This window comes from Colobus angolensis, unplaced genomic scaffold (genome assembly GCF_000951035.1).
Source record: "Colobus angolensis palliatus isolate OR3802 unplaced genomic scaffold, Cang.pa_1.0 Scaffold116, whole genome shotgun sequence".
NCBI lineage: Eukaryota > Metazoa > Chordata > Mammalia > Primates > Cercopithecidae > Colobus > Colobus angolensis.
Genome location: NW_012112697.1, coordinates 4,990,922 through 5,016,591, shown reverse-complemented (window position 1 = coordinate 5,016,591; position 25,670 = coordinate 4,990,922). Strand labels below are relative to the sequence as shown.

Below are 25,670 nucleotides of genomic sequence, written 5' to 3'. Positions count from 1 at the left end.
TCAAAGGCCACTTTATGCAATAAAATAGGCAACAAAATACATATTTTTGCAAGCATAGACACAAGTAGACTAACAACAGTCATGTGGGTATAACAGTTATGAGCACATAAACTGTATTTACAAAGGAACAGGTGAAAAAGGGCAATGTACAAATGCATGTCATTAGGATTGGTAACTGCAGGTACCCAGCTTTATAACTGTGATCACCTGATATACCATATAAACAACCTAAGTCTTTTGAAAAGATAGATCAAAAACCATGGTGAGTCACCCCTACTTAGGCAGTTTCCCAAAGAGCTGAGATCTCTAGAAATTTTATCTCTCACAAATTCAGATGTACAAAAAGAATATCTCTTCATTTATTGAGGAAGTGTCTGCATTTTTACGCACACACACAATACTTATGCACAAAGACAACGTCATGATAATGCACTTTCATGGAGTCAAATTTCTAACGTCCAAGGCAGCAGAGGAAAAGTCTGTCCCAGCTATCAGAGACAAACCAATGTGCCTTCTGTATTTGTTCTCTCCTAAGTCCCTGGCTGGTTGGATGGGGCCTGTCAACACTGAGGGCAGATTTTTCCCATAAAGTCCACTCAGACTTATACACAAATCTCCTCTGCAAACACTCTCACAGATAAACTCAAAATTATGCTCTATCAGGTTTCCAACAATTTTTAGATGTCAAGTTGACATGTAAACTTAAGACCACAAGCCCACGCCTTGTCAACCTGGCACCCATGTGTTAAACCATACTAAATTTCCCAATACAGAAACAGAGTAACAGTTCCACCTAACATGGTACAATCAGCATAATGCAACTATCCCATGTGCAACTGAAAACACACTAACCCCTTCCCCAGAATTTGGTTTTCAGGATTTCAACATTGGGGATTTTAATCTTTCAGGACTGTGATTTTTGGGATTTTAGACACCAGGGATGTTAGACTTTAGGGATTTTGATCCTTAGGGGTTTTGATCTTCTGGGAACTCAAGATTCGAGATTATGGCATTTTGAATTGTGTTGTTTGGTATTGTGATCCAAACATTTTAAGAAAATAAGAATACTGCTAGTTTCTTATCTTTAGGGAGCAGACTGTATTGCAATTTAGGCTTACATTTTAGCAGGAAAAAAATTTAAAAATTTTAACCCAATTATTAACATTATTTCAAAGTTTCTTACAAAGAAAAGTAATTCTAAATCAGAGAAGGGTGACCATTGATGCTTCTCATAAAATGAGAGCCAATGTGGGGCTCCAAGCGACATTATTCACCTAGATCTTCCTTAGATTTAGGAAGATCCAGAATATTAGGGATCTGAGTCTAGGGATCTTACCTGATGCTTACTTTTGCTGAATTTCTTCCATGTAGAGGTAATGAAATGCACTTAACAATATCCGTTATAACACATCTACAGTGAACCCACGGTCAATACAGAGCGCACAACCTTTGAAGTACTGACTGGTTTTGTTCCCCCTTTTAAAAATGAAACTACCTTTGCTCGATAATACATGATCATTACAAAATTTAAAGAGAATATGAATAAAATTATCTTATAATTGCACCATCCAAAGATAACTACTATTAACATGTTGGTGCCTATCTTTTTATATTTAATTGTATCACAATACTGCTAATGCAAATGGGAATGCATACTATGTTATTTTGCAACCTGCTTTTTTTCATTTAATAATACCTTTGGAACATTTTAACATATCATTAACATATCGTATCTAAAGATCTACCTTATTCTTCTTAATGGTTATGTGGTCCACTGTTGGGAGGCAAATACTTCTAAAACTCTTATTGGACATTTAAGTGGCTTCCAACCTTTCATTACAATTTGTAGTGTAACTACTACCATCAAACATGTATCTGTGAATAATTTTTCCATATTTTCTTCCAGCACTTTGAAGATATAGCATTCCACTGTTTCTGTTGAGAAGTCAGCTCATAGTCTTATTGCTCATTTGAAACAATCTATCTTGTCTTCTGATAGATTTAATTTTTATGCACACATATTGATTTATTTTTATCTTTAGCTTTCAGTGATTTTACTATAATGTCCCTAGGCATGGTTGCATTTATCCTTTTGGGGACTTATAGCATTTATTGAATATGCGAATAAATGTCTTTCATCAATTCTGAAAAATTTTCAGTCATTATCTTTTCAAGTATTGTTTCTTCTCCACTTTTCACCTCTCTGTCTTTTCTGTGTATGTGTGTGTTCTTTTTCTATATTTTGTCTCTGCATGCTTCAGTATTTTCAGATATTTTATTTGATTTATCTAATTTCCAGTTTACAAAATCTATCTCTAGCTATACCTAACAAGCAGTTAAATTCATCTACTGAGTTTTTAATTTGTTATTATAACTTCTCAGTTCTAGACTTTTCATTAGAGCGTTTCTAGTTTTCAGATCTCTGCTTAATTTTGATAAAAATGTTCTTAAAATCTGTGTCTGAAAATTCTTTTATCTGGTTCTCCTGGGTTTGTTTCTATTGTTTACTCTGATTTTCTATCAGATTGTCTTACCTCCTCATGTGCTTGGTCATTTTTTGACTGAGTGCTGATCAGTATATATAAAAATTATAGACATAATTTAAAGCCATAAGAAGATATCTCCCTCCGGCTTCTAGCTGGTGACTGGGGGGCACTAGTAATCCTAGACAACCTAATTTAGCTGCTCTCAGCTAAGGTTTTGTGAGAGAATTAAGCCCTGCAGCAAATCATTTGAGTGATTATTTTCTCAACTCTCCCAAGAAGGGTAGGTATAACAGAGATAAATTAATTCCTCATAAACAATAGATATCTTAGAACACTAGGGATCAATTATCTTCTGGATCTCGAGTGGAAAACTGTTTGAAATTAAGCCAATAACTGAATAATTACTCAAAGCTGAACTTCAGTCTCTTTGCTGAACTTCAGTCTCTTTGAGGACTGGCCCATTTCTAATTCACTGGGTCCTACTCTAAAGCCTGGTGGATTAGATTACTAGGGCCTTTCCTCCTGGGACATACCATGGACTTTTGTTTTCTTCTTTAACCTTACTTAACTTGTTAGCCTCTCTGTAGTTTTTACCAAAAAGGCAGTGTCTTTAAGGATAAAGTGGCCCCCAAAGTCGGATGGTCTTGATTTCCTTCTTTTGGATTTTGGCCCATGTTCTGGTAGTTCTCTCTTGCCTTAAAAAACAGATTTAGGCCGGGTGCGGTGGCTCAAGCCTGTAATCCCAGCACTTTGGGAGGCCGAGACGGGCGGATCACGAGGTCAGGAGATCGAGACCATCCTGGCTAACATGGCGAAACCCCGTCTCTACTAAAAATACAAAAAACTAGCCGGGCGAGGTGGCGGGCGCCTGTAGTCCCAGCTACTCGGGAGGCTGAGGCAGGAGAATGGCGTGAACCCGGGAGTGGGAGCTTGCAGTGAGCTGAGATCCGGCCACTGCACTCCAGCCTGGGCGGCAGAGCAAGACTCCATCTCAAAAAAAAAAAAAAAAACAGATTTAAAAAAATATTTTGCCTTGCTTTCCTAGGTGTTCTTAGAGAGAGAGTTAATTCAAATTACCCAGCTTATCATTTGCGAAAGATTTCCAGAACAAAGGGATGCACATCTGACATTGTGATAGCTATAGCCATACTGCCCTCAAGGATAGTGCTAATTCCACACAAACGTCTGTAGTATTTAAGGGTTCCTTCTCTCCACATTCTCCCTAGCAGTGGGGATATCACCACTTTGGAAATCTTTGATAGTTCTACGGTTTTCCTTAAATGTATATCATATAATTTCAAGTTCTCTAAGGAAAGAGGATATATTTGCTCTGTATGGACATTTTGAATGTTCAAAATACTTTTAATGCTTTGTTGATGTAGTTTTCAGTATTACAGAAAGTACGCTTAGAACAGGCCAAGTGATATTTCTAATTTATTACCATCATTTTAATGCCTTGTGACATTTTATGTTCCACCGTCTTCTGTTGCTGTTTAGCTTTTGTACCTTTAATGCTTTTTCCCCATGAATGTCCTTTAAAGACAGAATACTTGTCCTTTTGTTCCGTCTAGTGCCTGGCAACATAGTGGTCATTCGACAAACATTACTTTGATTACAAGAAGCAAAAGCCATACTTGGGATGACTGATTTATTCAAAGGGTTCCCCTGCTCCATCCGATCCCTGGAAAAGACGTTCCTCTAAAGATCAGGTGTTAGTGGTGGCAATACTCTAGACTATAAATAAAACTTTCAAAGGGCCCAAATGGTGTTACTCTACTCTATTATTTTTGAGGTCTAGACTATTGGGAATAATTTACACTCTTTGGTCAAGAGAAAAGCATTTTGATTGAGATCCAACTTTCAGAATGGCAAAGAAAGAGAATTGCAAATATATCATGCAATAAACTGCAGGACTATTTATAACTGTCATGCCTAAAACTTTCTCCGTCTGTTACCTTGACTGCCTTTCTTTAAAAACAAGGAGATGTGTTATAATAAAGCAGTGAGCCAATGTTTATTTGGTAGTTATTAATTACTTCAAAGGAGTTTGTCTTATTTGTAGCTAGCCACTTCCCTCACCCAGAACAGGAGTACAAGTAATGCTCAGCCTTGAGTTTCTAAGTGATAGTCTAAATTTTAGGGTCACATTACAAATGCTACTTTTCCACAAGATTTTCTAAGCAGATATTTTTCTTGTCTTGGCAAAAGGCAGCAAGAGATACAAGCATGGAGGAACTAGTAAACTTTAAGGGCAGACTCCTTATTAAAAGACCAAAATACTTTAAAACATAGAGCAGTTGTCATCTATGACTGTAGTGTTCTGATTTCACACATGAGAAATAGGGAGATGCACTACAGAGCCCCTTTAATAATCCTGAAGCCCCAAATGCAACAGATCCCATTGCATTACGTATGAGAAAATGCAAACTGTGGGCTTTCAAAAACTATCCATCTGCTATGGTCTGAATGTTAGTGTCCCCGGAACCCCAAATTCATATGTTGAAATCTTAACTCCCAAGATGATGGTGTTAAGACATGGGGCCTTTAGGAGGTGATATGATCATGAGGGTGTAGCCCTCAAGAATGGGATTAGTGCCCTTACAAAAGCTGCCCCAGCAAGTTGGTCTGCCCCTTCCACCATCTGCTGGTGCCTTAATCTTGGATTCTCCAGCCTCTAGAATTGTGTGGAATAAATTTCTGTTTTTCATAAACCACTGAGTCTATGGCATTTTATTATAGCAGCCTGAACGGACTAAAATACCATCTAAAATATCCTAGATGTTCCAATATTATACTTGACTTCCATTCCTGTGCAGTAAGAAAAAACTCAGAGGAAAAAAAGTATAAATAGAAGAATAAATGGCCATTATTCACTCATAGTAAGACTGTCAACCTGGAAAAAAAGAATATATAAATAAATTTTAAAATTAATAAGAGAGGGACTGTGTATGATGGCTCATGCCTGTAATCCTAGTGCTTTGAGAGGACAAGGTAGGAGGATCAATTGAGGCCAGGAGTTCAAGATCAGCCTGGGCAACATAGCAAGACCTCGTCTCTACAACTTTTTTAAAAAAATTAGCCAGGCTACTCGGGAGGCTGAGGCAGGAGAATGGTGTAAACCTGGGAGGCGGAGCTTTCAGTGAGCTGAGATCGCGCCACTGCACTCCAGCCTGGGCGACAGAGCGAGACTCCGTCTCAAAAAAAAAAAAATTAGCCAGGCATCATGGAGTGAGCCTGTAGTCCCAGCTACTTGGGAGGCTGAGGCAAGAGGATCACTTGAGCCCAGGAGTTCAAGGCTGCAGTGAGCTATGATCACATCACTTGCACTCCAGTCTGGGCAACAGAGCAAGAAGCTGTCTCAAAAAATAAATAAAAAAAAAATAAACAAGAGAGTAAGATTCAGGATTAGCAAACATTTACAAAGGTCAACTGTATTTCTATATCCAGCAACAGTCAGAAAAATTTAGTTTTCAAGATTCTATTTTTAATAGCAACAAAAATATAAAGTACGTAAAAATAAATCAACAAAATATACTTGAAACCTTCAAAGCAAAAGTTGTAAAACTTTATGGAAAGACATTAACAAGGATTTAAATAAATGAACGAATAAATAGAGAACCAGACTATATTCTTGGAAAGGAAGATTCAATGTCATCAAGAGTGTCCATTTTCTCCCAACAGATTTATATCTATAAATTCAATGTACTGCTAAACAAAACGCCAGCAGGTAGAATTTGGTGGAGTGTAGTGTAGTGGGTTGATTTCAAAATTTAAATGGAAAATCAAAGGGCCAATAAAAAGAAGACATGCTGAAAGAAGAATAAGTTGGGAGAACTTGCCCTTTCATAAACTCAGATCTAGTGGAAAGCTATTATAATTAAGATAGTGTGGTACTGGGGCAGAAAGTGCAAAATGACAAAGGAAACAGAAGAGAAAACACAGAATAGATGCACAAATACCTGTGAATTTGATTTATATCAGAGCAGGTGTTGAGTATCAGTGAGGAAAGATGACTACATAGTGCACACACTGTAGGGAGCTACATCAGTTGATATCCACATGAGATCTGTGGTAGGCTGAATAATGGCCCCCAAAGATATTTACATTCTCACTCCTGAATCTAAATATTGCCCTATATGGCAAAAGGGTGAATGTTGTCTTATATGTCAAAAGAGGTAATTAAATTAATAATTTAGACAGGGGGAGATTATCCTGGATTATCTTGGTGGGACCTAATATAATCACAAATGTCCTTGAGAGGAAAGCAGAGGGAAACTCGACACAGAAGATGAAAAGACAACGCAATGATGCAAGCAGATTAGAGTGATGCAACCACAAGCCATGGAATGCTGGCAGCTTTAAGAGCTGGAAAAGGTAGGGAACAAATTTTTCCCAGGAATCTCCAAAAGGAACCAGCACTGTTGACACCTGATTTTAGCTCAGTGAAACTGATTTCAGACTTCTGAATTCCAGAACTGTAAGAGAATAAATGTGTGTGGTTTAAAGTCACTAAGTTACTCATAACTTGTTTCAGCAGCAATAAGAAATTAACACAGAGTCCCACCCATCTGCTCTACACAAAAGTCAACTGAAGTTGGATCAATGTGACAGTAAACTACAAAACTTTTTAGAAAGCAATACAGAATGATCTCTTTACCAACTTGGTGTAGAGAAAGGAATTTTAGCAATACAAAGTGAGAAAATTATAAAATAAAAGATATCAAATGCAATTGCATTAAAACTCTTGTTCACTAAAATCACCTTAATGAGAGTGAACAGATAAGACACAAAAACTGGGAGAAGATATTTGCAGGACATATCAAGCCAGTTACATCCCAAATACATCAAGAGCCCCTACGAATTAACAATATGAAGACAACACAATAGAAAAATGGGCAAAGGCCAAATAGGAATTTCACAGGAGATGAAACACAAATGGCCAGTCAATATAACATGCTATTTTCATCAATATAATGAAATTCATAATTGCAGAAATGTTAATCAAAGCCACAGTGAGATTCCATTTCACACCTAGCGGAGGAGCAAAATTTTAAAAGTTGATCAATACTAAGAGTAGTCAAGGTTATGGAGTAAGGTTATAGGCACATCTCCTGCAGGTAGGAAAGTAGACTAGCACAACCCCTTTGGAGAAGTCTGATTACCCAGTAAACCTTAGTGTGTACATCCTGTATGTCCTGGAGTTGCCACTCCTGGGGATATATCCTAGAAAAATTTGGTACCATGTACCTGAAAACATGTTCAAGAATGTTCATAAGAGCATTATTCTCAATAGCATAACAGCATTAAGTTAGAAACAACATGAATGTCCAACTGGAGAGGAATTTTTATATATTCAAATAATAGAATATTAACTGTTAAACTATAGCCTTATGCATGACATGAGTGAATCTCAGAAAAACAAATATAGTATGATAATATTTACGTAAAGTTTAAAACATGCAAAAACAAGTTATATATTGTTATGGGTTATATCCACATATAACTAAAAAGCAGTATGAAGAAAAGCAAGGAAATGATTGACCACACAAAATTTTAAATGGATAGTTACCTATATGCAGGAAAGAGAAGGACACAGATAGATCTTCTAAGATATGGTAAAGTCCCATTTCTTAACGTGGGTGACAGGTTCATGGTTGTTTATCTTACTATTATTCCTTATACCTTACCTATATAATACAAATATTATTTTGTATAATTTTAATATAAATTTTAAAAACACAAAACAAAACTTGCTGAAATGTTAACTAACACATTTTGTTGTATGTTTGTGTGCACAAAATTGTTTATTATACAGGTATTTCTTGGAACCCCAAAGCTCATTATCAGAATTTTCACATTCAATAATAATATGATTTAAGTTGTTTTACCTAAATTCATTATCTAAATGAAAATAATATTATAATTATGATACGAATGTATGCATGTGCCAGCAAAACCATTTATGTTTGCTTGAGTTTCAGCGGTAAAATGTAGTGTGTGTTACAGCCTGACCTTCAGCTGTTCTGACAAGATAGATTTGTTTCATACTTCCCTTATTTAAAATGTGTTATGCATTATCAGCTCATCTTCCCACAATTTCCCTGATGGTTTAGTCTTTCATGGGTCCTGGAGTTTGTTTCTGCCAGGTACTGAGGGCAACCACCAACCAGGGAATGATTTAGATAAAATCTTTAGATCCTAGACTTTTAGAATCTTTAACACTTATTTTATTGTTTGTATTACAGTTCATGTTTACAGCAGTGTAGAAAGAAAATGTAATTCATGTCTAAAATTGTACAGTATCTTTACATGCTACAAACCAATACACCCATGTATATACTTACTTATTTAAGCATTATAGAGGTAATTTGAATGTTTTAAATGCCTTGTGTTATACAGGAATCTTTGATGAGTTGTTATAGACGTGTTTTAACATGTTTTAGAAAATCTGGACAGAGTTTCTGGATGGGCTGGGAACCTGACTGTTTCTGAGAGTTGTAAGAATGGAATATAGGTTGCACTATTTCAGAGGAACCATGTCTTTATGGGGTAGTGTGATACAGGACAGGGACCAGGACTGTCACAACATAGAATTCAAATCTTGGATTAAGAAGCCCCACAGACAACTCACCTAAATTCTCTAAGCTTCAGCTTTCTCATCTGTAAAATAAATAATTCCAGCCTACCTTACTGAATTATTGAGACACAAATGAGATTAATATGCAAGTGTCTTCGTGTTTATATACAAATGTGTGCCTAAACTATAATGTGAACACAAAATTATTATGTAAATTTGATTTATGAGAGAGCTGATGTTGAATTTCAGTGAGAAAAGATGGATTATTTAGTGTAAAGAGCTAAAACAGCAGAAATCCACATGAGATCTATGGCAGGCTGAATAATGACCCCCAAAGATATTCACATCCGCATTCCTGAATCTGTAAATATTACCTCATAAGTCAAAAGATGTGATTAAGAATTTTGAAATGGAGAGATTATTCTGGATTATCTTGATTATGGTAGCTTAAAAATCGCCTTGAATTCTGGTAGTAGGAGTCCTCTCGTTTTACTCTTCCAAAGTTGTTTCAACTATTCTAGGTTGTTTGCATTTCCATATGAATTTTAGAATCAGCTTGTTAATTTCTATAAAAAAAACCATCTTGGATTTTAATTTTGATTTCAATTAAATCTACAGATGAATTTGGGGGGAAATGGCATTAAGATGTCATTAACATGCTATTGAATAGCCACACTGAATATACCAATCTATGAACAAGCTATAGTTTTCTATTTGTTTAGGTCTTTCATTTCTCTCATTAATCTTTCATAGTTTTCAGTATATGGGTCTTGTACACTTTTTGTCAAATTTATCTCTAATTATTTTATATTTCTCAATGTTATTGTAAGTGGTACTGCCTTTTAAAATTTTATATGAAAATTAATAACATTAACTTCTGATGGTATGTCCAAGTTAACTGATACAGTCTATTCTTCCATCCAAAATACAAAAAAAAAACATTGATTTAAAAATGGCAAATATATATTTTTATTGCTTTTCCAGATTCAAAATAAAGGAAAGAAAATAACAGGTTCTAGAAATAAAAAGGGAACTCAGCTAGCATAGTAAATTAGTGAGATGACCCAAAGAAGGCCCAGAGATTTGTAGACCAGATACAGGCCCTATGGTTTAGTGGGTCCAGTCATATCCTCACAGAGAGATGACACAGCCTTGTTCCTATCTGGGAATGGAGAATTAAACTAAGATTCTAGCATAAATCCAGGACCATAGAAAGACTACCTCTTTTCGCAAAGGCAACTAGAATAATTCTATTCATTGGTCTAGGGAAGCAGTGATGAAGACTGTCTTCTACTTAGAATTCTGAATAGGAGGAAGAGCCTCCTATGATAAATCAAAATCCCATGTACACATATGAGATCCAAACTTACACTATCTGATAGGTGCAAGAATCAGAAGCTGAGAAAATAAAAAATCACAGGACCCTTAGCAGAAGAAATAAAAATCTGCTCTGAGGGAATAGTTTCATAATTCGGTACCCCATGCTAAAATTGAGTTCATAATACAAACATTTCAAACCATCTGAAGAAACAATCTAGTAGGAGGAAAATCAGTGATTACTACAAACATGTGAACTGGTACCCTAAGAGTCTGAGGTAATAAAAAACTCTCATATAGCATTCTTAAAAATCTTTGAAGAGATAAGTGAAGAAATAGAAACCATAATGAAGGAACAAAATACGAAAATACTCAAACTATATATAACATATATATATAAAAATAAAAAGCCAAGTCAATGAATTAAAAACTGAATAGATGAATACACTGAAGAGTAGATATAGCTGAAGAAAGAATTAGTCAACTAGAAGAAAGATCTTAGGAAAATACCCAGAATGCATCATAGTGAGACCAGGAGATCAGAAATGTGCAAAGAGATATGGTAATTCCACGGGAAATAATATATCTAAAAAAATTCCAAAAGGAGAAATTTGAGATAAGAGGAAAACAACACTGGAGAGATGTTGAGTAACATAATATGAGTAATATTCTACATATTCCAATATGCAGAATACTTACTTATTACTCTGAAAACTCAAAAATGTTTTCAATGATTGGAGGTGATTTTCTTTTTAATAAATCTAATTCAATGTCTATTCTTTAATTCAATTAAGATAAAAATCAGAAGCCCCAAATTGTCTTAAAAATTCAAAATTTTCCCTTTTATGATGCACAGAAAGCAAATGGACAATGAGGTTTTATCTTAATTGGGTCTCTGAAGGAAGTGGGAGCATGTGGAATCATTTCCACCATGCTGCTTTTCTGCATTTGACTCTGAAGCACCCATTATCAATGTTACCTAGCAATACATTTCACAGTTTAGAGTGTGTTACATCTTTTTGAAGTTCCCATATGCTGATCCAAACCAAATGATGTGTAGCTTCCCTTTGCATTTTTTTAAAAAGGTAATCTTCATGATTAAGTTAGGTATTTCCACATTCCATTAGAAAGCCAAAATAGATGAAAGATCAGTTTCGAGAGCCAGATCAAACCATCAGCAAGTCTTTATAAATATCTAGCATACACTTCTAAGAAAACAGAATGACTTAAAATGCAGAAAAATTGTTCAGTTTCAGATTAATGGAAAGGCTTTTCATGATGTTGTATCTGCCATATTCAGACCTGAGCAAGTCACTTCCCTGCTTAGGGTGCTTCAGTGACTGCCAACTGCACTCAGCAGAAAGTCCAATGTCCTTAGGTTGGCATCCAAGGGCAGCCCTTTATGAATGGATCCTACCTACCACTCCAGCCTTCAGCTTCTTTTTCCTTTCCTCCCTCTCTCTCTTTCAATCTCCATGGCAGTCATACGCTAAGAACTTGCAATTCTTTGCCTCTTGATGTTCTTGCTACGTATTTTCACATAATGCTTCTTTATGTATTTTCACAAAATATTTCCCTGTCTTACATGCCCTGCCTTTGTTTGTTTTTGTTTTTACTTGCTTAACAAATACTTCAAGGCTCACTTTCTCTGGAACGCCTTCCTTGACATCGCAAGCCTGAGCTGTGTACCCTGTATCCGCTTCTATAATATTATTCATTCACTCACTGTGTGAGTACACTGTAACTGTTGGACTATGTGTCGGTTTCCTCCACTGAATTCTATGCTCTCTGAGGGCAGGAACTATGCTTTTGTACCTCTTTCTACTCGTGGTTCCTAGATATCAAAAGCTTTCAAAAGAAAAGAGGATTGCAGCTGGAGATGTGAGTTAAATCTCACGCATCCTCAGAGGCCTCCCCTATGACCAGTAGCCTTCCCTGCTATTTCCTGTCTCTGAACATATATTTACATAATGAAACATTGTACAACAATGAAAATGAAATACAACTAGAGCAAAAGTAGCAACATAGATGAGACATGTAGACTCATTTCAGGTATGTACATTTCAAAACGGGCATTACTAAATTGTATTGTTTAGAGATACATACATGGTGTAAAAACTATACATGAAAGCAATTGCAACAAAAGCAAAAATTGACAAATGGTATCTAATTAAGCTTAAGAGCTTCTGCAAGGCAAAAGAAACTATGGACAGACTAAAGAGGTAACCCAAAAAATGGGAAAAAATATTTGTAGACTATGCATCTGACAAAGATTTAATGTCCAGCATCTATAAAGAACTTAAACAAATTTATAAGAAAAAAACCAAACAATCCTATTAAGAAGTGGGCGCAAAAAAAACCATGAACAAATACTTTTCAAAAGAAGACATATAGGTGGCCAACAAGCATATGAAAAAAGCTCAATATCACTGATCATTAGAGAAATGCAAATCAAAACCACAATGAGGTATCATCTCATATAGTCAGAATGGCTATTACTAAAAAGTAAAAAAAAAAACAGATGCTGGTGAGATTGTAAAGAAAAGGGAACACTTATACACTGCTGGAGAGAGTGTAAATTAGTTCAACCATTATGGAAAGCAGTGTGGTGATTCTTCAAAGAACTAAAAATAGAACTACCATTAGACCCAGCAATACCATTACTGGGTATATACCCAAAAGGATATAAATTGTTCTACCACGAAAACATGCACTTATATGTTCATTGCAGCACTAGTCACAATAGCAAAGACATGGAATCAACTTAAATGCTCATCAACGGTAGACTGGATAAAGAAAATGTGATACATATACACGATGGAATACTACACAGCCATAAAAAAGAATGAGATCATGTCCTTTGCAGGAATGTGGATGAAGCTGGAGGCCATCACCCCTAGCAAACTAATGCAGAAATAGAAAAACAAAATACTGCATATTCTCACTTATAAGTGGGAGCTAAATGATGAGAACACACGGACAAAAAGAAGGGAACAACAGACACTGGGCCTAATGGAGGGTGGAGGGTGAGAGGAAGAAGAGGATCAGGAAAAACAACTATTGGGTACTAGGCTTAGAACCGGTATGACAAGACAAAAATCTATACAGCATAAACAAACTTGCACATGTACCCTTGAACCTAAAATAAAAGGTAGAATTTTTTAAAAAACCATAAGCAAAAAAACAAAAACAAAAAACAAAAGCAAGGACCTGATGGTCATCAAGAACAGAATGGTAGTGATTTCAGGGGAGGTTGCAGTGAGAGGAGTGTGATTGGGAAGGAACACACTGAGGCTTCTAGGGGCTGAAAATATTCTATTATTGATCTTGGTGGCAATAACATAGTGTTTGCCTTACAATTATTTGTTATAATGTACCGGTATGTGTATAAGTTTCCAATTGTTGCTATAAGAAACTGTCACAAACTTAGTGGCTTACTGTACAAATGTATTATCTGAAAGTTCTGGACGTCAAAAGTTCAAAGTGATCTGATTGCTGTACATTATGCATATTGAAACATCACTATGTACCCCATGAATATGTATGGTTATTATTTGTCAATTTAAAAAAATATTTTACAAGATGAAGACACAACTATAAACAAAGTCCACGGTGGGTCTCACTGGGCTAAAATCAATCTATTCGCAGGGCTACATTCCTTCCTGGAGACTCTGGGGTGGGAGGAATTCATTTTCTTACCTTTTCCAGGTTCTGGAGGCTCCCTGAATTCCTTACTTTGTCCATCTTTACTGCCTGGAAATGACTGGTTGAGACTTTCTCGTATCATAGCCCTCTGACACTGAGACCAATCCTTCTGCCTACTTCTTCGGCATTTATGGACCCTTGTGATTATACTGAGCCACCAACATGACGCAGGATAGTCTCCCTAACTTAAAGTCAGCTCATTGGTAACTTTAATTCCATCTGCTGCCTTGATTCCTCTTTGCCATTTAATGTAACATGTCCACAGATACTGGGGGTTCGGACTTGGACATCTTTGGGAGGTCACTTCTGTGCTTCCCACTAAATGTATTATGTAATTTCTGAATCTGTATTCTATTCAACAATGCTACAAAGTTAAACATTAAATTGTGGTATACAAATACAAAGGATTCCGATGCAATCATGAAAAGAATGAAATATTTTATTTAGTGTTATGTATAATCTGGGAAATATTTTAAAAGCAATGTTAAAACCATTATGTAAAGTATACTGTCGTTTACGCAAAACGACATGAGGAGGAAAGCTTTATTTATATGTATTTTCTTCCACATGCCACGTATATCTCAAAGCAAAGCAAAACAAAACAAAACAAGGGAAGGAGCATTTTTATCTGTCTAACAAGTATTTCTTAGTGACCTAAGACCAACAGGTTTTACCAACTCGTTGAAGATAATAGTAAGGAATCATCGTCAGCTCTTGAAAAGACACAGAGAATTGCACAGAATTTACAGGGAAGATAATATGGAATTACTATGTAAGCAAAGTCCTTCCTTGGCAAGCGTATCTTTTAATAATCCACTAATAAAATAAAGAAGAATGTCATGCAGATGGAAAATTGTACTTTTCAGCTTACCCAGGATGTGAATTGTGTGGGAGAATTCAGAATTACAAACGAAACAATAGGGAAATCTCACTTGTTGTGTAATGATTGGGAACCTCCTGGAGAGTAGCCAACCCTCTGGAATAAGGCCAAGCACGACGTCCACAGGGAGCTGCAGATGGGAGGGAGGTCCCACCACCTGTGCCACGGGGGCCACTGCAGCATTTCCAGCCCACATCTGACACTGCTGTGCTAACATTTCCTCTAGACCCTATTAGGTTGTCCATTGCAGGTGATGCTGGTCTGCAGGATGGAGACAGACTCACATCAATCCAAAAACTCCTAGTCCATTCTGCATTCATTCAGGGGACTTCTGGAGAATTCTACACTCACATGCAAGGGAGAGGTCAAATCAAACCGGGATTCACTCACTCAGTCATTTTTTTCCCAGTTATTTGCTTATTTATTTAATCAACATTTATTGAGTAGCCTTATTTTCTTGGTGCTAGCAGCATAAGATATACAGGATGAGTCCTGTATATATGTGTATCAGTTTCAAAAATACGTATCAACATATCAATTTCCAAAACAGGCAAAACTATACTATTTTGCTTATGGATGAATATGTAGGTGGTAAAATTATACATGAAAACAAGAAAACGACTATCATAAAAGTCGAGGTGATGGTTATATTGAGGGAAGGTGAGGGAAACATCATCGGGAGAAGACACACACCTGGGGGAGGTGCAGGGTAGTACAGGTTTGGGCCAGGGAGCCCATCCTTCTGCACATTCTTAGACTGCCTGAGCCTCTTTTACACAGAAAAAAAGTGACTGCATAGACATGGACTGAAAACAGCAGGGTGTGGCAGAACAGGGGAATTTTTGCACTTGAAGGATGCAAATGATGGGCATTCTTGCTGACAGTGCACTCTTACACTCTTCACAAACACATCAGGCATACTTTCCTGGGAAACCTAGATATACAACAGCAGGGGTAAGCAGCACTAGCTACCATCAACATGAAAGCCATTTTCTCATTCTTATATACGAATGAATGATCATGGACCAGAAGGCATTGGAAGGAACCCCATGAATGCATGAAAGACAAACAGCTGACATTATGGGCAATTCGGAGAATGTAAGATTTATTTTTTAAGAAATTAAAATTCAAATGATTACCCCAGATTGAGAAGAAGCTGCATCCATAAAAGAACACTTAGTTATAAAACAGGAATACAGAACAAAAGAGGTCTTGAAAATTGAAAATACTATTGCAGAAATGAAAGATTGCTAGGAAGTATTCAGAAAAAACTGAGCTACGTATCTTGCAAAGTAATTGGCAAACGCTAAAGTTCAGTGCTTGACCTTGACTGCAAAAAAGAAAACATTCCAAGTTTTTGATTAACACCCGCTTGTACCTCTGCAAGCGGTACCAAGAAAGTTCCAAAACGGAAAATGCCCTGAAACCACCGTGGCAAAATGCTTTCTTGAACCTGTTCAAGACAGGCAAGGAAAGTCTCAACTGCAAAGGGAAACAATTTGAGTCACAGTAATTTGGATTTGTTGTTTTCATCTGCATAAAAGGGAAAACTGCCATTTGAATAAATGAATAGCAGTAAGGTACCAAGTAGACTATTTAAGTTCAGGGCGGTGGCTGCAGAGAGCTGCAGCTACACAGCATGCACCTGCCATCTTTCTTGATTCATGAACATCCGTATTTCTCTAGGCATAGCCTTGAATTATATTTAGTGTCATTTCTTAGTAGTGTTTGATGATTAAAATCTTGTTCTTTGACAACAAATGATCAATCTTCCAGGTCTAACATTGGATTCATAGGTTTTCCAGATGAATAAAATGAAAAAAAAAATGGAGGAAAGAATATCAAAGACACAATAAAATTTCTTTTTCTTTTTGAGATGGAGTCTCGCTCTGTAGCCCAGGCTGGAGTGCAGCGGCCGGATCTCAGCTCACTGCAAGCTCCGCCTCCCGGGTTTACGCCATTCTCCTGCCTCAGCCTTTCGAGTAGCTGAGACTACAGGCGCCCGCCACCACGCCCGGCTAGTTTTTTGTATTTTTTTAGTAGAGACGGGGTTTCACCGTGTTAGCCAGGATGGTCTCGATCTCCTGACCTCGTGATCCACCCGTCTCAGCCTCCCAAAGTGCTGGAATTACAGGCTTGAGCCACCGCGCCCGGCCAACACAATAAAATTTCTTAGAGCTGAAGTGATGGGAGTCATCAGATTCAAATGGCCCATAGAAGGCTGAGGAGGATGAATAAGAAAAACCCACTCCTGGACATGACATCATCACATTTCAGACCCCAAATATGGAAAGAAGGCTCCCAAAACATCCAGAGATAAAGAAGAGGCTGTCTATAAAGGAATGGACATTAGATGACCTCAGGCTTTAGAATTTTTACAATCAAGTAGTCACAAGGTCTCCAGTGTTCTGAGGAGAAATGATTTTGAACCTGGGATCCTATAGTCAGTTAAACTACCAAGTGAGTATGAAGGCAAAATAAGGTATTTTTGGGCATTCAAGGACCAAAGTTTCCAGCTCCATATATTTATATACACATTATATATATATATCATTTCTAAGGAAGTTACTTGAGCAGACTGAGAATGAAAAGGTGTGACTGAACACATAGAAATAATATTTTAAACTCCTGGATAACAACTGTTCGTTCAGGAGGTGACTGATCTGAGTTAACATAAGAAGCTGATAGGCTCTGATCAGTATCTTCAAAGAGAAGAAGAGAATGAATTATAAAATTAAATAGGAGTGAAGAAATAAGGAATTAGAAACCACGGGGGGCGGGGGGGGGGCGGGAATCAAAAGCTGCACAAAAGAGTCAGTTAAGAAGTAAACTAAAATGAGGCATAATTGTGAGTAACTGATAAATTGGTAAAGAAAAAATATACTTGACATAGACCTTAGGGACATTCTTTGAGTGACTAGGAACCAGAGCAGTGAACAAACAGGATAAAATGTAATCCCAGAACCTATTTGGCTCTTCAGTGTATAATATTTATGTAAGAAGACTTAAAAATGGTTATCAATAATGATTATATAAAATGGAACAGCTCACAGAGGCTAGAGGGAGAAGGCTAGTGGACTGGTCAGGGCTAACCTAATTATAGGCACCAAAATCCTTACATATCAAGAGATAATGTAAAGTTGATGGAACAAAAAATACAGGTTTAAGTGTATTATTTAAGGCTATAAATAAAGCTCATAAAATAAAATGAAATAATTGGGTTGTTAGGGGCTGAGGTTGGGGGACAGGATTGTCTGCAAAGGAGCATAGGGAACTTTATGGGGTGATCTCAGATACACATTTCTACATCTTGATTTTGGTGGTTACATGACTATTTAGGTTTGTCAAAATTCACAGAACCATGCTGCAAACAATGATGAATTTCCCTGCATGTAAATCCTAACTCAATAAACTTAGGAAGGGGAAAAACCTAGGAACCGATAAGTGAACTAAACCCTCATCTTTCACACTGGGGAGTCAAAAGAAAATGTACAAAGTTAATAAATCCACCCATTGCAATACAAGCATAGAGCTGGCAAGGGAAACCACCATCACAAGAAACAGCCAAAAGAACTTCTTGGAAGTAGCACTGGTGGCACAGACTACTATTTAGCTTCATAATTTTACTATCTACATGTTTTACTTATTTATTGGCATTGGCATTTAAACACAATTCTGAAACATTTTTAAAATGCAGAAAGGTTTCCAGAGTAGTACAAGAACTTCTATTAAACATCTATCCCATGCCCAGTAATGTCCTTTATAGCAAAGGGATCCAGGATCACATATTGCACCCAATTACCACGTCTCTCTAGTCTCCTTCAACCTGGAACAGTTCTTCAGGATTTCCTGACTTTCATGACCTTGATTTTTTTTTTCTTTTGAGACAAGGTCTCACTCTGTCATCCAGGCTGGCATGCCGTGGTGCAATCACAGCTCACTGCAGCCTCAGACTTCTGGGCTCAAGTGATCCTCCCACTTTAGTCTATCAAGTAGCTAGGACTACAGGCATGTGCCACCACACCTGACTACGTTTTTAATTTATTGTAGAGACAGGGTCTCACTATGACAGGGTCTCACTATGTTTCCCAGGACCATCTTGAATTCCTGGACTCAAGAAGTTCTCCCACCTCAGCCTCCCAAAGTGCTGAGATTATAGCCAGGAGCCATTGTGCCCGGCCCTCATGACCTTGATATTTTTAAAGATTACAGGCTGGTCATTTTATTTTGTTCTTCAATTTGGGATTGCCTGATGCTTCTTCCTGATTAGATCCAATTTATGTATCTTGGCCTTGATGTCATAGATGGGACGCTGTGTTCTCACTGCATCCTGGCGTGTGGTCTGAGAGGTTGATTTGCTTACTGGGATGAACTAAGATAGCATCTCCCAGGCTTCTTCACTGCAAAGTTAGTTTTCTCCCCCTTTAAAAAGCATTTTGAGGAAAGATGTTTTGAAACTATTCCATGCTCCACTTTCACCCATTTTCTTAATATCCATCGATGCTTTTTACCTGAATTGGTTATTGTAATGATGACTGCCAAATGGTACATTAAATAGATTCAAAGATTTCTATTTATTCAATGGATTATAATAATCTATTAGTATTATTATTTTGATTTTTGACTCATTCCAAATATGGTCAGTGGGAGTTTCTTTGCTGGCTTCTGTGTCATTTCGACATGTGCCTATCATTCTTTGAGCACTTCCTTACTGTCTAGCAAAGGAGATAATCCAGGCTCATCTTGTTCTTTCCCTACCTTGGTCCTGGAGTTAACCAGTTCCTTTTACTGATGAGTGGCATTTAGAAACCAAGCTTTGGGTGATTGGTGTGCTCACTGCTATAGAGTCTCAAAGCTTCCAGGACTTCTCAATGGACCTAGTTAGGATATACACATAGGCATGTACACATGCATATACACACATTTATATGTATATTTATTTTTATATCTATCCATACATGTCAGTATGAACTCAACAACTCTGAGTTCACATTGACAACTCTAATTCCATTCCAATTTCAAAGGGTTTGGCTTCACCCTTTTTTCCATGTTTGTATCTGCTTCCTCCAAGAGCGAGAAATACTGGCTCCCATCATCCTCAATGTATTGACTTTTCTGCTTATTTCCTTGTATGTATCAACTCTCCAGGTTGCCATCTCACCTGTGCACCCTTCTGGTTGCTCTGGCCTCTGCCAGGCTGCCTTCCCATGCCACTTGGAATTATTTTGGTAAAACTTAAAAAGAAAAAAATTAGTAACCCAATACTATAAAAGGAATAAAAAAGGAGATTGTGGGAATTTGTCACAAGCAATATTTTTACTGCTCTAACAGTCATGGTCCCTGATATGGTTAGGCTTTGTGTCCCCACCCAAATCTTATCTTGAATTATAATCCCCATAATTCCCACGTGTCAAGGGAAAGACCATGTGGAGGTAACGGAATCATGGGGGCGGTTTCCCCAGTGTTGTTTTTGTGATAGGGAATTCTCATGAGATCTGATGGTTTTATAAGCGGCTCTTTCCTCCTTTGCTCAGCACTTCTCCCTCCTGCTGCCTTGTGAAGAAGTTGCCTTGCTTCCTCTTTGCCTTCCACCATGATTGTAAGTTTCCTGAGGTCTCCCCAGGCGTGCTGAACTGTGAGTCAGTTAAACCTCTTTCTTTTATCAATTACCCAGTCTCGGGCAGTTATTATCAGCAGTATGAAAATGGACTAATATAGTTTCCATTTTCTCTATACGCCACCACAATTGTGAAGTACTTTAAAGTTTGATCTGTTCTAGAAAGAAGTGAGAGGGGCAGAGCTTGGCTCCATAATTCCCCTAATCAATATCATGCTCTGCCATGCACATGTGCAGGCGCACGCGTGCGTGCGCGCGCGCACACACACACACACACACATATAGGCACCACACTTTATGCTCTGGGTGCCTGGTTACCTGAGTTTACCACTAGGAGGAGGTCACTACCTGAAATGTCGCAGTAAATGGTCTGTTGATAGAGCCTGGCTTCTAGTGGGTTAAAGTACACGGTGATTTCAGCTGATGAGTTGGGCCAGACATCACCTTTCTGAAAAACATGAAAGAATCATTGAAAAATAATATGACAAAAGAAAGACACTGCTTTTAAATGTTATTATATTATAACTCCATGAAATTTTTTTTCATCAAATTATATATGTTTAAGGTATACAACATATTTTGATATATATTTGCATAGTGAAATGATTACTGCAGTCAAGGAAATGAACACATCTATCTCCTCACATAGTTAACTTATGTGTGTGTGGTGAGAGCACCTGGTCTGTCTACTCTCTTAGAAAGTGCCCAGCATATCATACATTATTATTAACTATAGTCACCATGCACTACATTAGGTCTCCAGAACTTATAACTACAAGTTTGTACCCTTTGACCAACAGCTCCCCATTTCCCCCCTACCCCACCCTCTGATGCCTGGTAACCACCAATCTCTTACCAAACTGTCTCTATGAGTTTGATCTTTTTTTAAAGATTTCACACACAAATAAGTGAGATCATGTGGTATTTGTCTTTCTGTGTCTGGCTTATTTCACTTAGCACAATGTCCTCTGGTTTCATCCATGTAGTCACAAGTGGCGGGAACGCCTTCTTAGTAAGAGTGAATAATACTCCATTGTATGTATACACTTCTTTTTTCATTCATCTGTTGCTGGACACTTAGGTTGCTGCCATAGCTTGGCCGTTGTGAATAATGCTGCAATGAACATGGGGGTGCAGAGATCTCTTCGAGATCCTGATTTCATTTCCTTTGGGGATATACCCAGATGAGGAATTGTGGGATCACATGACAGTTCTATTTTTGTTTTTTTGAGGAATCTCTATACTGTTTTCCATAATGTCTGTACCAATCTACATTCCCACCAACAGTGTACAAGGGTTCAATTCCAGGAAACTTAAAGGGAACGTTTTTCTAATAAATACAAGAAAGCATTCTTTCACCCAGCAGATAGTAAACATACTTCTTGAAAACTTATGAGGTGGTACAAATTGGAAACAAACTTCAAAGATAACTTCAGTGAATTTATGAACATATAATGAGTTAGTAAAGGAAACTAGGACATATAAGACATTTTAAAATGTATATTCAGTGACTATTCACTGTCTGCCCAATGTGTTCCCAGTACCAGGGCTTCAGAGAAGCAGAAAGGTGTGGGCCGTGACTGCAGGGAACTCATACCTTAGCGGGATGATAAACATGTATACAAACATTTTACAGTATATGTGGTAAGTGCTGTGTCTATATAAATACAGCCCAGAGGGTTCACAGAGGATGAAGTACTTGACTTCCTTGGTGGAGGCACCACGTTCTTAACTTTTGAGGTGACAGCATAAGGAAACATTCTTATTCTATAAAAACATAGCAATGGCCCGAGGTAGAAGAATAGCTCAGTCAAACCCTGCTTCTACTCCAGTGTGGCATTTCTCCCTTTAATTGGAACCACCCAAAAGTCAGAATCAGGAAACCAAGTTTTAAAATGGTAATGCAAAATGCAATGTATCAGAATCTCCTTGTTAGGTATACTTTAATTTTTTTAACTATGTAATCTGCGGCTTCTGCATTAGCTTCTCAAGGCTGTAAAAGGAGATCCTGATAGCACTTGCCTCAAAGGGGTTCCTATGGTCTGATGAAGTCATGCAGGTCAAACACTTTGCCCCATGCTCAGTCAGAACTCAGTAAATAACTGACTACTATGATCGATGTTATTTTTGTACTAGTTAGAAGGACTAAGATGAGTCTTGAAAAGGGGAAAAGATGTATGTGTTTTTGGTATGATTTTTGTAAATAGGGCCAAATGAGCATAAATGATCAACACATCCAGAAATCTATAAACAGTCCCGCCAGCTAAATAGAAAACTAAGGAAAGACAACTTGATAAATAATTAGGCTCCAGCTCCAGACAGTCCCTGGTGCATTCTCTATTTGCAGTCTGGCTAGAAATGAACATACTTCTGGAATAAATAATTTCAAAAGGAATAAAATGGTTTAAAAATGCAGACATCAAACAAGAGGGGGAAAACAAAAATCTAGAGTCAATCTGGGTTTATTTATTAACACAATCAGTCTGATCAGTGTACTCTGCAGGCAGTGTCTCTCCTGACTTCAGAATGACGGAGGCACAAGGGCTTAAGGGGTAGCAGATAGGGCTGTAAAATCATGCAGGTATGACACCTCGGGCCATTGCTCTATTTTTGTAGAATAAGAATGTTTCCTTATGCTGTCACCTCAAAAGTTAAGAACGTGGTGCCTCCACCAAGGAAGTCAAGTACTACATCCTCTGTGACCCCTCTGGGCTGTTTTATATAGATACAGCACTTACCACATATACTGTAAAATGTTTGTATACATGCTTATCATCCCGCTAAGGTATGAGTTCCCTGCAGTCACGGCCCACACCTTTCTGCTGCTCTGAAGCCCTGGTACTCGGAACACATTGGGTAGACAGTGAACAGTCACTCAATATACTTTTTTTTTTTTTTTTTTTTGAGACGGAGTCTCGCTCTGTCACCCAGGCTGGAGTGCTGTGGCCAGATCTCAGCTCACTGCAAGCTCCGCCTCCCGGGTTCAGGCCATTCTCCTGCCTCAGCCTCCCGGGTAGCTGGGACTACAGGCGCCGCCACCTCGCCCGGCTGGTTTTTTGTAGTTTTTAGTAGAGACAGGGTTTCACCATGTTAGCCAGGATGGTCTCGATCTCCTGACCTCGTGATCCGCCCGTCTCGGCCTCCCAAAGTGCTGGGATTACAGGCTTGAGCCACCACGCCCGGCCAATATACTTTTTAAAATGTCTTATACATCCTAGTTTCCTTTAGATCTCACATCCCCAGATCAGCCTGTGAGAATGAAGTCTCCCTGAGGGTAGTTGCCATTCTACCCCAACCCAGACCAGAGTAAGCCATCCCTGGTTTGGGTAGGGGCAGAACAGCAACTACCCTCAAGGAGACTTCATTCTTCATGGCTCTTATCAGGTGCTCAATAAATATTTGTTGAATCTGCCATATCTACTCAGTTTGCACGTTGTGTAGTCAGTAGCAGACACCTATTCATCTCTGCAACCTACTTCTACCATTTTCTCTTCATCCAGAACCTCAAAAGTCACACAACTGTACAGCCAAAAGACACCTATGAGATCATATGGGGAACAGAGAAGTCCTGAGCACTTTCATTTATTTTGGCATTTCACTGTGGCGCCTTTCCAAATCTTGAAATACGTATCTGTTTTCTTCTGATAAATGATAAATACCTGGCCCTTTTTGACTGGTGATGGGGGTTTTAGTGATATGGAGTATTGGAAACACTCATGGCTAGATTTGACTAAGGGGGCCAGGAGATGAGGCAGCTCAGCCAATAACTGGTGTATCAGTAGGTATCTCATCTCAGGACTACTTAAATCCTGGGCTTCTTACTCACCCGTGACACAAACACATTCCTTTGGTGGGTTTATACTCTGCTCTGTTTGGGTAAACAGAATGGACACAGCTAACCTGCTCCTACACAAATGGATTGACCAAAGGGCCAGGGGCTATCTTAGATCCTGAGGGAACCCAGGCTAGGGAAGTCTCACCAGAATTGTAGGAAGCGGCCCCCACTGGAAATCACATAAGCTCAGTACAAATGGGCAAGTCAAGGGTCTTATGGTTTGAAGTGAACTGGGAAGGCTTTCAAAAGTATGATCCCAGCAATCCAGAGTCCATGTGCAGAAGAAGGTAATACACTTTGGTTTCTCTCAGAAACACTCTTGGACTGCCATCATTAAAGAGGTCTGATTAGCAGAACTGGAGGGATGTGAGTGAGTGGTGATAGACACACTTCAGAGAGGTGACTGGAATCTCCCCAGGGGAGGGAGCGTTGACATTCAGAAGCCATCAGTGAGAGATCATCCGTTATGGAGGCTCCTGGGAGATAGAGAAGCCCTTCTGCTTGGTGGGAAGACCAGTGCAAAGAAATCTGAATCCACAGGGTTCAGACTGAGCAAATGGAGCTGTGGGCTCAGTGCTTACTTATTGTGGGCTGTAGCTGTCTTATTCTGCCTGCGACATCCACTTGTAACTTGCAGCCTTCACTGAGCCCAAGAGATAAAGGAAGGACAAACCCTATGTATTATAAACTCCTCTCCTGGGCTTGGAGCAGGTACCATGTATTAAGAGGGTTCTGTGTATCTGAAAACAGCATGCTCATTCAGTTTCCTCTCACAGAGGGATGCTTCAATGTTATTTCATTTGAAGGAGTTAGGAACATGTAAGATATTTCTACTTTCAGTTGGGATTTAAGTAAAAGAGGAAGAACTTCTATTTCCTTACAGCAAAAACTCAATATAGCATTTTCTATCAAATAGAAGAGCAAACCTCAGAAATAGGTAATAAGCCTCAACTTCAAACCCCACTTCCAGTTTCATATATTTGAAAGATTTCATATGACTTCTTTAACACTTCTGAAATTAAATTCCATGTCATTTATGTCTCTGAAAAAAAAAAAATCTTTCTTTCTTTATTACTCAGTTCTAACACTTCTGAAAATCAAAATATCCAGAAATTTCCTTCCCGGCTCTGACATCAATACCCCTTCTTCCCAGTTCTACAAAACCTGCTTCATCACACAGATCTGCGTCCCCCATTCTGCCAGCCTTCTACATGTGACCCCTCTCCCATGACTGCCCATTTTCCTGCTCCAAA

The 25,670-nt window shown here is 38.2% G+C and overlaps 1 protein-coding gene across 1 annotated transcript in view; it reads right to left on the bottom strand.

Annotated features, from left to right (window-relative positions):
* HYDIN (HYDIN, axonemal central pair apparatus protein) overlaps positions 1-25,670 on the bottom strand; it is a 434,530-nt gene that overhangs the window by 296,008 nt on the left and 112,852 nt on the right. Inside the window, exon 11 of the mRNA XM_011962106.1 lies at positions 20,931-21,030. Within this exon, the coding sequence (XP_011817496.1) occupies positions 20,931-21,030 (100 nt within the window). The remainder of the gene's footprint in view (positions 1-20,930; positions 21,031-25,670) is intronic.